At 54.7% G+C, this 13,226-nt stretch overlaps 1 protein-coding gene across 1 annotated transcript; it reads right to left on the bottom strand.

The window, feature by feature from the left end:
- Positions 1–418: 418 nt before the first annotated feature.
- On the bottom strand, positions 419–6,363 carry LOC309852686 (uncharacterized protein C19orf85; the record flags this gene model as incomplete). The annotated part of the gene is made up of 3 exons (XM_082709753.1): positions 6,311–6,363; positions 4,923–5,150; positions 419–875 (listed from the first exon to the last, which is right to left on the bottom strand). Coding segments are annotated over exons 1-3 (687 nt in total). The 5' UTR covers positions 6,313–6,363.
- Positions 6,364–13,226: the final 6,863 nt, after the last annotated feature.

The raw sequence follows: 13,226 nt of genomic DNA, 5'->3' as shown, positions 1-13,226 counted from the left end.
ACATTTTGTCTGTTTACTCACTGCTGAATCCTCAGCACCTAGATGGGGCCTGACACATGGTGGGTGCTCGGTATATATTTGGGAATAAATGAGGCAAGACCAGACATTAGGCAGAAATGAGCCAAGGTGAGGAGGCTGGAGCAGCAGACACTGCGGAGATGGGGCTGGGAAGAAAGAGGGAGAAGGTGGGGGAGGGAGAGTGTAAGGGGGCACCCTGGCAGAGGCAGAGTTGGGGGACCTGGGTGAGCAGAAGATGTGGTCTGAGGTGGGAGGAGTCTGGGGATGGCTCATGCTCCTAGGAGTTGCCAGGAGGGGAGTGGACGGGGCAGGGGCTCTTGGGGGCAGCTGTTGAGCTATCGTAAGGGTGGCCTCTGATTTGTCTGGGGGCGATGGGCCTGGGTTGGGTCGTGGTTGAACATTATGGGGAGTAGGTCCCCCAGCCCTCAGGGATTCCCTGAGAATGGTAGGCACAGGGCACCTCCCACCTGCCCACCCAATCCCCCTCAGAAGCCCAGGGCCCGTCCACACCCTCCAGGGCATTTGAGGGAGGGGGTGGGGGATTATAGAAATGTGAAGGCTGCCTCAGGTCTGGTTGGCCCCCAGTGCAGCAGGACAACTCAGATGGCACTGAGGGACACTCTGGGGTGAGTGCAATATCATCAAAGAGGTCGAGGGTGGAGGCGTCCAGGGCCGCGAGGCTCAGGCTGGGGCTGGCATAGGGTGCCTCGGTGGGAGCCACAGCACAGGCCACCCCCAGGAAGGGGGACGGAGGTGGTGGGGGTGGTCTTCGGGGCGGAGGTCTCTGTGGAGGTGCCTCCTGGGACAGGATAGACAGGGCCAACTCCTGGGTGGCAGCTTCAATCTTGGCAAACTGCCTGCAGGGAGACAAGCATTACTAGCCATGAAGCATCCCCCCGCCCCTGTATGCCATCCCAGGACCAGTTTTTCCCTTTTCCTCCTCTCCATCTTTCTACTCTAGGCTACCTGGTTTCACTTTCTTGAGTCTGACGATTCAGTTTTTCTAACCCTGTTCACAGGGAAGCTCTGAACAGCTGTGGGGGTTGTGTACTGCACAAGGCGGCACTTCTGGTTCAGGACAATGCACATTTTTTACTTTTAGACTTATTATGGCCACATCCCAACATATAAAAGTAAAAAACATCTGAAGGAAAGGGTGCCTTAAAAAGTGTCTTCCACACAAGGCATGCCGTGGGCTGGGGGGCATGTGTAACAGTGACGCTCTGCTCCCTACAGAGCTCTTGAATCTGCCCACCTCCGCATCTCCACCAATCCTTGGTGAACTTGGTGAACTTTCCCATCTGGATGACCACAATAGCCACTTCACTGGCCTCCCCTTAGCGTTCCTTCCTGTCAAGAACTGTGTGGACGGAACTCACAAACCGTGATGGGCTCAGTTATGTCTCCCTGAAATTCATATGCTGGAGGTTGAACCCTCAGTACTTTAGAACATGAGAAATCACAATGCCAGTTTATGGGAAGGAGACCCCATGAGCACCTCTGGCGGCACGAAGGGCCCTGTTCCTGGATCCGAGTGTTGTTTACACTAGTGGGTTCCCTTTGGGGAAATTCGTCAAGCTCTATGCTGGTACTGTGTGCATTTCTTGTAGTTGCTAAACTTCCAGAAGAGGTTTTATTTAAACAGGTAGCTGACCTTGTATGCTTCTGTTGACATGAAATGTCCAGAACAGACCAGTCACTGGAGACAGGAAGCGGACTGGTGGCTGTTGGTCCTGGGGGAGGGGGCATGGGAACGACTAACAATGGGTATGGGATCTCCTTGTGGGGGATGAAAATGTTCTGGAACCCAATAGAGGTAATTGCTTGCAAAACATTATGAATATACAAAACACTAATGAACTGTACACTCTAAGACATTCAAAATGGTGAATTTTATGTTACGTCTATTTCACCCCAAGAAAAAAGTGTGAGCTGCCACTCCAGAACTCTCTTTGATGCCAGGGAGAAGCTTTTCTCTGAGTCCCCAGGGAAAATGTTCAGAAATGGGAGGTCAGGTTAAATGGCACAGGATGGGGGTGGGAAGAGAGAGAGGAGGAGTTGACTTGAACAAACTTGGTATAAATGACATTTAGGGCTGAAGAGTCATGACATTTGTGATTTGCTTGAGCTATTTTAAGAAGATAGAGGAAGGGAATAGGCTAGGATGTTATGGGCAGTGAAGTCTGATTGATGGTACGTGAGTGATCTTTAGATCAGCAGTTCTCAAACTTGAGTGCACAATGGAGGGCTTTGGCAACACAGGCCCTTGGGCCCCCGAGGTTTGGGTTCTGCAGGCCTGGGGTCGCGTCCACGGATCTGTGTCTCTGGCACACGCCCACGCCGTGCTGAGGGACTGATGCTGCAGGTCTGGGGACCACTTTTTGAGAACTGCTGTGCTAGACCGCTGTCTTGACTTTTCTGTAGGTTGGAAGTTCTTCACAATAAAAAGTCAAAAATCCACATGCATGGGTGGGAGGGGGCCCTTGAGGGAGCAGGACCTGAGGGGATCTGGAGGGAGGAGGAGGACGTGGGTGGGAAGGTGCCGAGGATAGTTTGCCTCTGACCTGGATTTTCTCAGGTTGAGGCTGGGTGCCCAGGGGGATATGCTGCAGAGCTTCCCCGGGCTGCCCATGAGACAGCTTGTGGGTGGCCTGGGTCTCCAGGAAGCGTGTGTCAGAGCCAGACATGGGGCTGGGAATGTCTGGGATGCTACAGGGGATAAGTTGGGAGCGGGGAGGCTGATGGGGAAGAGTAGATGGGGAACCTGGGAGGTGAGAGGCTGGCATCAACCCAGGGTCCGGACTGGAGGTGGGCAGGGAACCCAGATGGGGTTGGAGATGGGGAAGGTCCTGGAGTGGTTGATGAGGGGCTGAAGAGCAGTGAGAAGGCCCTGGGACCTAGCGCTGGACCCTCTTTGAAGAGATGCGTGTTTTCCTCTTCAATAATGGGTGTGTAGGGTGGTGGCCGGGACCATTCTGGGCGTAGCCAGGGCTGGGCATCCTGGAGGAAGGCAGCTTGTAGTGCGGAGGAGGCAGGAGTTAGGTGGGACCAGGCTCCTATTTACTCAGATTGGATTCCAATGCCTCTCGGAGCAAGGTCCTAGGCTGGTGGGGAGAAAAGCCTGCTTTGAAAAAAGCAGGTCCTTGGGCAAGTCACTTTACCTCTCTGTGCCTCAGTTTCCTCATCTGAAAAATGAGGATTATAATAGCATCTACCTCCTAGGGTTATTATGGGGGATTAATGTTCATTGTGAGTGAGTGTGATAAGTTTATACTAAAGTGCTTAGAACAAGCACCATTATCACCATCACCATCATCACCATCATTACCATCACCGCCATCATCACCATCACCACCATCACCATCACCATCACCATTACCAGCACCATCGTCACCACCTTTACCATCATCACCAGCGTCATCACCACCATCACCACATCGTCACCATCATCCCTATCACCAACATCACCTCCATCATCACCATCACTATTATCACCATCACCATCATCACCGCCATCATCATCACTGTCATCATCATCACCATCACCACCATCACCACCACCATCATCGTCATCACCATAATCACATCATTGTTATTGTCATGTGATGATCGTCATTGTCATGTGATCATCATCATCATCATCCCAAGTCCCAAGTCCAGGCAGGACAGCAAAGTGGTACAGAGCACAGGCTCTGGACTCAGAGTGCCTGGGTTGAATCCATTCTTCAACTATGTAGTTTGGATAAGTTGTCGAATCTCTCTGAGCCTCCTGTCTGTAATGTAGGGACAAAGTCAACCTACTGAGCAGATCCACTGCGAGTGTTAAGGAACATATTGTATGTCAAACCCTTAGTATCATAGACCTGGCCCACAGCAGGTGCTCTTAAGCAGGTTACTGTCACAGCGGGAGGGGAGAGCACAGGGCAAGGTGGGATGGGGCTGGGTGGAGTGTGAGAGGGACAAGCGTGACCACAGACCTGAAGGAGTTCAGGTCCCCTTCTACGTTCCCAGAGAGAGGGAAGGATATTGCCCCACAAAGGGTACAGATGTGCAAAGGCCCAGAGGCTGAATGGTATAGTGCTAAATGGGGATCTCCTTCTTTCTGTTTCCCTCCCCCTTGGACTCTGCTCCAGCCACACTTGCTCTCAGACATTCCAGGGATGTTCCTGCCTCAGGGCCTTTGCACGGGGCTGTCTCTTGCTTTGAATGCTCTTCCCTCAGGCATCCACAGTCTTGTTCCCTGGCTTCACTCAGGTCTTGGCTCAGTTGTCACCTTCTTCATAGAGCCTTACCCACTTTACCTAAAAGGTCAGTCCTCCCCCAGCATGCCATCCATAGCCCTTACCACTTCATAGCATGCCATATAATTTTTAAAAATGGAGGTAAAATTCACAGAACTTAAAACGGGCCACTTCAAAGTGTGCAATTCAGTGGCATTTCGTACCTTTACAATGTGCAACTACCACCTCTAATTTGTTCCAGAACCTTTTGTCACCCTAGAAAGCAGCCCCAAGGCCCTCCCCCAGCACCACTCCCTGACTCTCCGGCCCTGCCTGTTCTGGACGTTTCACATGAATGGCATCAGGCGATACATGGCCTTCCGTGTCGGGCTTCTTTCACTCAGCATCATGTTCTCGAGGTCCATCCATGTATCACTTACTTTATCCACTGTCCCTGACCAGCTGCCTTCCTGCTGGAGCCCAGGCTCTATGAAGGCAAGGGCTTCTGTCTGCCTTGCACGATGGATCTCGCGGGCCCGGGATACAGTTAGTGCTCAATAGATACATCTTGAGTGTTGATTGCCTCCCGAGGTCCCCTTCTCTCTGTTCTATATGGGCCCCATCTCCCCCACTCTGAGAGGCCCGCCCCCCCCAGCCCACCTCCCCTCTTCCACTCCCCCTCACCTGCAGATCTGGTTGTGCAGAAACCTCCTGTGGTTGGGCCTCCTTTTGGGGGGCCGGGTCCGCCGGGGGTGCAGGGTGCGCAGCATGTGGGTAGTGGCCCCGCTCACAAAGGCACACAGTTCCCGGGGGCTGGGCTCAGAGACTGCAGGGACAGCAGGCACCCCGGGGTGCATGGCCAGGCGACAGCGTAGCTTCTCCACAATATTCTGGCTGCTCAGAAAGGAGCTCCTAACTCAGAGGAGAGAGGAGCAGCCAGGGCTGGGAGCGCAGGGCTGGGGAGCGAAGCAGACAGGGGAGGAGAGGGGCCCTTTGGGAGGGGCAGGCCAACTCTGGAGGGGAGGCAGGGTTCTGGTTGGAGGAGGCTCAGGCCGAGGGAATTAGGACCGGTCCTCCTTCCTAAGCCCCATCCCTACCTCCTGGAGGCTGGATGCTGAGCTTCGAGGAACTCGTGGGTGGGTGGGGGCTGATACAGGAAGGGAAGGGGGGGGCTTTATGCGTGCCCCTCCCCAGAGACCCAATTAGCACATAGTTGGACCTGGGATATGGGACAGGGCAGCATGGTGGGGGGCAGAGAAAAGCGCCTGGAGATAGCCAATTACAGGCACAAAGGCCTCATTAGGAGGCGAGGCCATGGGCTGAGTCAACCGCATCGATTAGTGTTGAGGACCCTTAATGGGAATTGAGGGGAGGGGGCGGCAGGAGGCTTGGGTGCAGGCTGGGAGGGAGGGGGCATGGCTCCCTGGGAGGGTGTTGGGAGCCTCCAGCTGCGCCAGACATCTGCCCACCCACCTGCAGCTGTACAACCCCCCCCCCCCCCGCACCCCGTGCCTTCCCGGGCTCTGGCCAGGCATCCTGGAGAAACTGGCTCTGCGAGGGGGCTTGCGTGTGCCCCAGGCCTCCAGCCAGCAGGAAGGGTTGGCTTCTGTGTGGGGTTGAGCCCCAAACCCTGCATTTTGGCTGGAGCAGGAGCGAGCAAGGAAGGGGGCGGGGCACATATGCTGGCTGAACTAGTTGCTTAGGTGGGTGACAGGAGGGATTGTTCCTGGCACAGCCTGGCTGCTGCCATGGGAGGGGAAGAGAAAACATGGGTGTGGTTTCCCTGAAGGCATTTTACTGAGGGACTAGGGCGCCCTTGGCATTTGGGGGAAGCAGAGAATAGGCTGGGACATGGTGGGCGGAGAGGCTGGCTCCTGGGGCGTCAGGAGTGGGGTCCTCTTGTTTTCTGGGAGGGCGTTGGCCAGAGTGGGGGACCCTGGTCTGGGCTGTGGTGGGAGAGCATCTCCATGTTTGCTCTGGGGGGTTGTGTTGCAGGTTTGTGCTGGGGGAAGTGGGTGGGAGAGTCCTCGGGGTATGATTTACTACAAACCTGGTGCCTTAAAACCACCTACATTTATTCTCCTGCAGTTCTGGGGGTCACAGGTCCAAGATGGGTCTTCTGAGCTGAAGTGCCCCGTTCCTTCTGGAGGCTCCAGGCGAGAAGCCGTCCCCCGCATATTTTCCCGCCTCCAGAGCAGCCCAGATGTCTCCAAGCTCACGCTGCAAGTAAGTGGCCTAGCTGGGATTTGAACTCGAGGCACCAGAGGCCCTGACAGGACACCCTTGTGGGCAGGGTCATTTGGAGGGAGACGGTAACAGAGGCCGGCCCCAGCTGGGGATGGGACAGCAGCAGGCACCGAGCGTCCGCCTTGGGTGCCTCTGAGGGTCTCCAGCCCCCTCCTTGGGTGTCTCCTGTCCTCTCCTCCTCACTGTCTCTGACTGCAGCACCCAGCTTGGCTGTGCTTCTCAGCTTCTCTGACTGTCTCTGTCTCTACAGGGTCTCTCAGAGTCTGCGTCCCTGTCCCTTGGCCTGGGCAAGTCGCGCGCGTGTGTGTGTGTTCACGTGTGTGTGCGCATCCTGGGCGTGCATGTGATGTTGTGGGACAGCCTGGAAGTTTTCCTGTCCTGTGACTTTCAGGCCCAGAGGGGACCGCACAGGGTCCCTTGGCTAAGGGGCCGTGGGGGAGAAGACCCTCTGGAGGGCCGGGCTCAGGCTCAAGGACAGCCGATGCATGGCTGGGCGTGACCTTTCCTAGCCTGGCTCCACGCCACCAGGAACCAAGGACAGCATCTGCTGGCCGGCTCTGTCCCTCAGCCGGTGGGGTCGGACCGCAGCTAGGGCCGCCCGCCCTTCCGGCTGTGGCCTAGGGATTCTCCACCAGGGGGCGCCCACACCCAGGGCAGTGCAGCGATGCCGGGCGGGAGCGGCCCACCTTCGGGGCCCCTCTCCTCCTGCGTCGTCCTGGGTAAGCCGGGGAGGAGGTCGTTTAGTTGTTTAATCAACATGGATTGAAAACCTGCAGTGAGCAGAACAAGCACAGTCTGTCCCTGGAGGAGTCTGGGAGTGATGGAGCTTGGATGGGGAAGGGGTGGAGAGGGAGGAGGGAGGGAGAAGGTCTGAGAAAGTGACAACTGTCCTGTAGCCTGAGTGGAAGAGAGGGCAGCCAGGAGCTTCACAGGCAAAGGGAGCAAGAGGAAGAGGTGAAGTCGGAGAAGTGGACAGAAGCCCCAGGGTTCTGTAGGCCAGGTAGGAGGAGTTGGCTTATGAAGGCAAGAATGAGGAGGAGCTATGCAGGGTTTGAAGCTGACTTTTGCCTAGACCTCAGGGCCCTGCCCCAAACCTCCTTTCCCAGCCTCGCTGCACCTGGAATGCGGGGACCCCACTCCTGAATCCCCCGCTAATATTTGGAGGCGGGGGGTACTGAGGTGTCAGGATCAGGCCAGGAGCCCAGACAAAACTTGTCTCCCAGGGGCACCTGGGTGGCTCAGTGGATTAAGACTCTGCCTTCGGCTCAGGTCATGGTCTCGGGCTCCTGGGATCAGTCCCACATCTGGCTCTCTGCTCAACGGGGAGCCTGCTTCCTCCTCTCTCTCTGCCTCCTTGTGACCTGTCTGTCAAATAAATAAATAAAATCTTAAAAAAAAAACCATCTTGTCTCTCCCTGCCTCCATGCTGCTCATTGGCAAGCTACCTAGTCCCAGAGGGACTTTGTTTGCCTTAAAATTTATTGTGAAAATTTATAGGTGGCAGTTTCCTGGTGTTCCCAACCAAGAACTCAGTGGCCAACCAACCCTGTCATATTTGTTTCACACCATGGTGTGGCTAAGTGGTGTCTCCCTAGACTCATCCACTGACGTCCTAACCCACATGCATCAAAATGTATCTATTCAGAAATAAGGTCTTTATTATTTTTAAAAATATTTTATTTGGGGGTGCCTGGGTGGCTCAGTGGGTTAAAGCCTCTGCCTTCGGCTCTCTGCTCAGTGGGGAGCCTGCTTCCCCCTCTCTCTCTGCCTGCCTCTCTGCCTACTTATGATCTGTGTGTCAAATAAATAAATAAAATCTTTTAAAAAATAAAGATTTTATTTATTTGATAGAGATCACATGTAGGCAGAGAAGCAGGCAGAGAGCGAGAGGGGGAAGCAGGCTCTCCGATGAGCAGAGAGTCCTTCCTGTGGCTCAGTCAGGTGGACACATAAATGCAGGGCTCGATCCCAGGACCCTGAGATCATGACCTGAGCTGAAGGCAGAGGCTTAACCCACTGAGCCACCCAGGCGCCCCTAGAAATAAGATCTTTAAAGGGGTAGTTAAGCTAAACTCAATCATATGTCTATGTCCAATCCAATATGCCTGGTGTCCTCATAAGAAGAGGAAATTTGGAAAATGGACAGATACAGGGAAGACCATGTGAAGACACAGGGAGAAGACAAGCTGTGGAGGCAGGCCTCAGAAGAAACCAATCCTCCAACACCTTGCTCTTGGATTTCTAGTCTCAAATATAAGAAAATAAATTTCTGTTGGTTGAGCCACCCAGCCTGTGGGACCTCATTAGGGCAGCCCCAGCAAACGAACACAAGAAGTATATTAGTTATCTATGTTGTGTCACAAAGAACCACAATTACCATGGCTTGAAATCATGTACTCTGATTTTCTCACAGTTCCCATGGGTCAGGGAGTCCAGGCGTCACAGCTTATCAGGTCCTCTGGTCAGGCATGAGGCTGTGTTCAAGGTGTAGGCTGGGGCTGCAGTCCCGTCCAAGGTTGGGATCCTCTTCTGGGCTCACGTGGAAGAACTCATTTCCTTTCATCTGTAGAACCCATGGAAGCAGGTGGCTTCAAGGGCAGAATCAACTGACATTTCACATCTCTCACCTCTAGCCCCAGTTTCAAAGACCTCGCCTGATAATATCAGGCCCACCCAGGACAACCTTTCTATATTAGCGCTCTTCAGGGAAACAGAACCAATAGGATCTAGATTGGTGTCTATTCTATCTCTATATCAGGAGACAGAGAGAGATGTTATGTATCTTACACTTATTTTAAAGAGATATACTATATGATGTTGGCTCATGCAATTATGGGTGAGGTCCCATGATCTGCTATCTGCATGTTGGAAGCCAGGAAAGCCAGTGTGTATTTCCAAGGCCCAAGAACCAGAGAGCTGATGGTGTGGATTCCGGGTTGGGTCTGAAGGCCTGAGAACAGGAGCACTGAGGGCAGGCAAAGATCAGCTTTCCTGCTCAGTCAGGTAGAGAGAGAATCGAGCCTTCCTGCACCTTTTTGTTCTAGCCAGCCCGGGGATTGGGTGATGGCCACCCCCGGTTGGGAGGGCCATTGGCTTTACTCATTCTACTGATGCAAATGCTTCTCTCTTCCAGAAACACCTTCACAGAAACACACAGAAATCGAGTTTAACAAGATACCTGGGCTTCCTGTGGCTCAGTCAGGTGGACACATAAAATTAACTGTTATATTTCCTTTTGATTAACATCAAATGACAGGGAGCCTTGACTGCACCTTCCCAGATCCCTTCACCTTCACCATATCACATAACCTATCATGGGAGTGATGTCTGTCATGTCCACTGGCCACCTGAAGAAAGGGCACTTGGTGTACAAGGGCATGGGTCACTGGGGATTGGCATGGAAAGGGGTGGTCACTCCTGGGGAGGCCATTTGGTGCATATCTGTCCCTGTCCACGTTTTTTTACTGAAAACAGAGGGATGTGTTTTCCCTGTACAGAAGGTGTGACCTGTGTGACCCAGGGTGACTGCCAGGGAGTCTTCTCTGGCCCCCACGCTGGGATGTGACCATGCACATGGGGACCTGCTAGATGGGCCTTGGATGGGGGTGGACTCCGGGGCTGGAGACACTCCTGGTTACATCACGTCCGGGTTACAGGAATCACTTCCTGGTTCAGGATGTCACATCACTTCCTGGTTCTGTGCCTGGCCAAGAGACTTCAGAGGACCTCTACTTACCCCCCAGTCAAGTGGGGATCACACTCCTTCCCTAAGACAGGCCCATTTGGGCAGGGCTGGCTGGGCACCCATGGGAGCCCCAAGAGATGTCAGAAAGGAGCATCTTCAGTCTGTGGGAGGCATAGGCCACCCCCTGGGCTCCTGCCCACCACCCACCTTGCTTAATGTGCATCTCTGCTCTCTTTCCGGCACTCAGATGAAAAAAGTTATTTTATTTTTAGCCTCTGGCCCTGGGAGTCCTTCTTTGGTCCCTATGCCTCCTGCTATGTGTGTAGGGGGAGCAGGTGCTCCAGGGACATCTGTCACCCCAGCCCCTAATCCTTTCCTCTCTAGGGAGCACAGGTGGTCATCACGAAGATGGAGTGATGGGCAGAGTGGCCCAAACCAGAATCTAATTCCACATAGCCCGACATCACAAGCCCCCTCCTTCCAGAGGGAAGGGATTTGGATTGGAGGGCTTGAGCATGTGGGGGCACCACCCTGTGATCAAAGAGTTTAGGCCCAGGCTCTCATCCTGCCTGGGCCACCTTGGAGCTGGACTGTTTCAGAAACCCAGGACACATTTCCCAGGACCCACAGAGTGGCTGTCAGGGAAGGGAGGGGGGAGTGTGAGGAAGAGGGAAAGGTTCAGGCTCCCCAGTTCCTCTCAGGGTCTCTCTTCTCCTTTGACCACCTGTGAGGGTGGGGCTGCCTTTCTCTGGAATCGGGGGTGGGTGGAGTGCAGATCCTTGCCAACCCTTTCTTGGCTGGCAGCTTTGGGATGCTGGTAGACAGAGAGGGACACAGGGGCCTTTGGGGCAAGAGTAACAGCCGAGGTCCCTGGGAAGGGTCAGGTAGGTCTCAGGTACCTTCAAAGCCTGCAGTCCCCATGCCCAGCTCTGTCCTCCAGGATGAATGGTTCATCTGGCTGGTAAGGCGGGGGGCAGGGGCTCAGAGGGCCTAGGGCTGGATTAGATGCCTGATCTAGTCAAGGGGGTTAGTTTCCCCCAAAAGCACCGGGGGCAGGGTGTGGCTGGCCAGAAACAAGAACGCCAGGGGTCTACAGTGGTGTTTGCTAAGTTCCCCGTTTAAACTCCTAGAGGTCTTCACTCATCCATACCCACCTCTCCTGCTTTATTTTTCTTAGCATGTAGAATGCGACATACATTATCACTTGTTTAGATTTTATATAAACTCACCAGGACAAGACTTTTGTGGCCCTCACACCCTATTGCTTTGTCCCCAGCTCTAAAGACAAGACCCAGGAGGGGCCTGGATCAGGACAGAGGGTCTGGACACCACAAGGCCTAACCTGGGCCCCTCTGATGATTTCCTGTGATCTTATCTGTGTCTCAGACGCCTGGACTCCCAGTTTGCTTGTCCGTATGAGGTCCCATGAGGCCCCTCACAGAGGGTTCTACATGTTGTCTAGCTACTATTGTTTGAAAAAAGAAGTTAAATCTGCACAGCCAGTTGCTTGAGGCCATTGGGTTCAAAACCTTTGCTTACTTTCTGGCTCCAGAGTAGGGGATGGCAGAGGAGGGCAGGTGCTGGGACTCTGCCCTCTCACCTCTCTTATTGTACCTGCTGACTGGCAGGTAGAGGGAGACTGGCTGGGGCTCTGTTGGCGCGGATAACTCCTTTCACTATTGCGGACCCCAATGGCCTGAGATGAAGCAGGTGGGCTTGGGTTCTCCCCACAGCCATCTGGGCCATACATTCCACATCCACACCTTGACCCCGTGTGGAGTCCTCCATCTGAAAGCAACCTTAGGGAGTTGGGGAGCTCCAGAAGCAGGTGGTGACCAACCCCCCACCTTCGCCCCCCAGCCTGGGCCTCCTAACTCTATGCTGGTGCCTGCAACTCTCACCTTCCCCTCTGTATTCTTCTGTAGCTCAGAGCTCTGCTCCTATGTCCCTGCCAGTACCTGGGCAGCTTCCTTTCTGGCAGAGGAGGTAAAAGCTGAAGTGCCAGGGATGTTCAGGCTAAGCTGGAGTCCTAGGATTTCCATGTACGAGTTCACTGGAGACTGCAAAAACCATCCTGTAGGGCTGGGAGAGGTCCACATCCGCTCTGGTCACAGCGGAGTTTGGGCCTGCCTGGGGGCCTTGGGAAACCGCCTGGGAGGCTCATTCAATGAAGAGTAGCACTTGCTTCCGATCAGAACCTTGCTGGTTGCTGCAGATGTTCGGGTGAATCATGGCTGAGTGCGGCTGGGTCTGTAAGGGGACCCCACCTAGCATGGCGGGTTTTCCTGCAGGAGTTGAGGAGGTGTGGGGTAGGAGTAGAGGGGCCTTTTGGTCCAACAAACAGTTGAGGCTGAGGGGGATTTTCCTGGAGCAGTGGTTCTCAACCAGGGGCCATGTGGGGGAGAGAAGGTGGAGGCCCGGCACAGGGAGGCTACTGACCCCCTACGAGGCTCAGGATGGCCCTCACAACAAGGAACGGTCTGGCACAGATGTTACGAGTCCCATGGTTGAGAAGCTGAGCTGGATGACCTGCAAGAGCCGGTATGGCTCAAAAGGCTGAGGCCGTCCTGGGCTGTCATGGAAAGGAGGGATGGGGATCCGGGACAGCTCAGTGGTTCCCTAAGGTCCCAGGCCACGAAGGAGAGAAAGCATAGCTGGTTCGTGCGCAACCACACACACGAGCACGCAGCAGACGCCCAGGAACCGCGAGCGCTGGGACCTCTTCGGGGCAGGAAGCTTCGTGGGCCTCAGTTTCCCCAACAGGGCAATTAGAGACCAGGGCTTGGGGGCCGGGCCAGGAAGCATCACAGCCCTGGCCGGCGAGGCCGTTCGCAAACCAAGGTACCGCAGAGGGATTCTAGACAGAGAGGGAGAATCAATAGTCAAAAAAGGGAACAGGCTACCCCACGTCCAGGCCCGCCCTCCCTGGGCCTTGTGCGGACTTCCAAAACGACCCGGCAGTTGGGGGCCGGACAAGAACTACAACGCCCACAATGCCGCGCGCCGCTTACGCCACGGAAGGAGCGACTGCCGCCGGCCAACGGGAGGGGCGAGGC

Source organism: Mustela nivalis (genome assembly GCF_964662115.1).
Source record: "Mustela nivalis genome assembly, chromosome: 18".
Classification (NCBI taxonomy): Eukaryota; Metazoa; Chordata; class Mammalia; order Carnivora; family Mustelidae; genus Mustela; species Mustela nivalis.
Note: the sequence above shows the minus strand (reverse complement) of the source record. Positions and strands in the feature narration are given on the sequence as shown.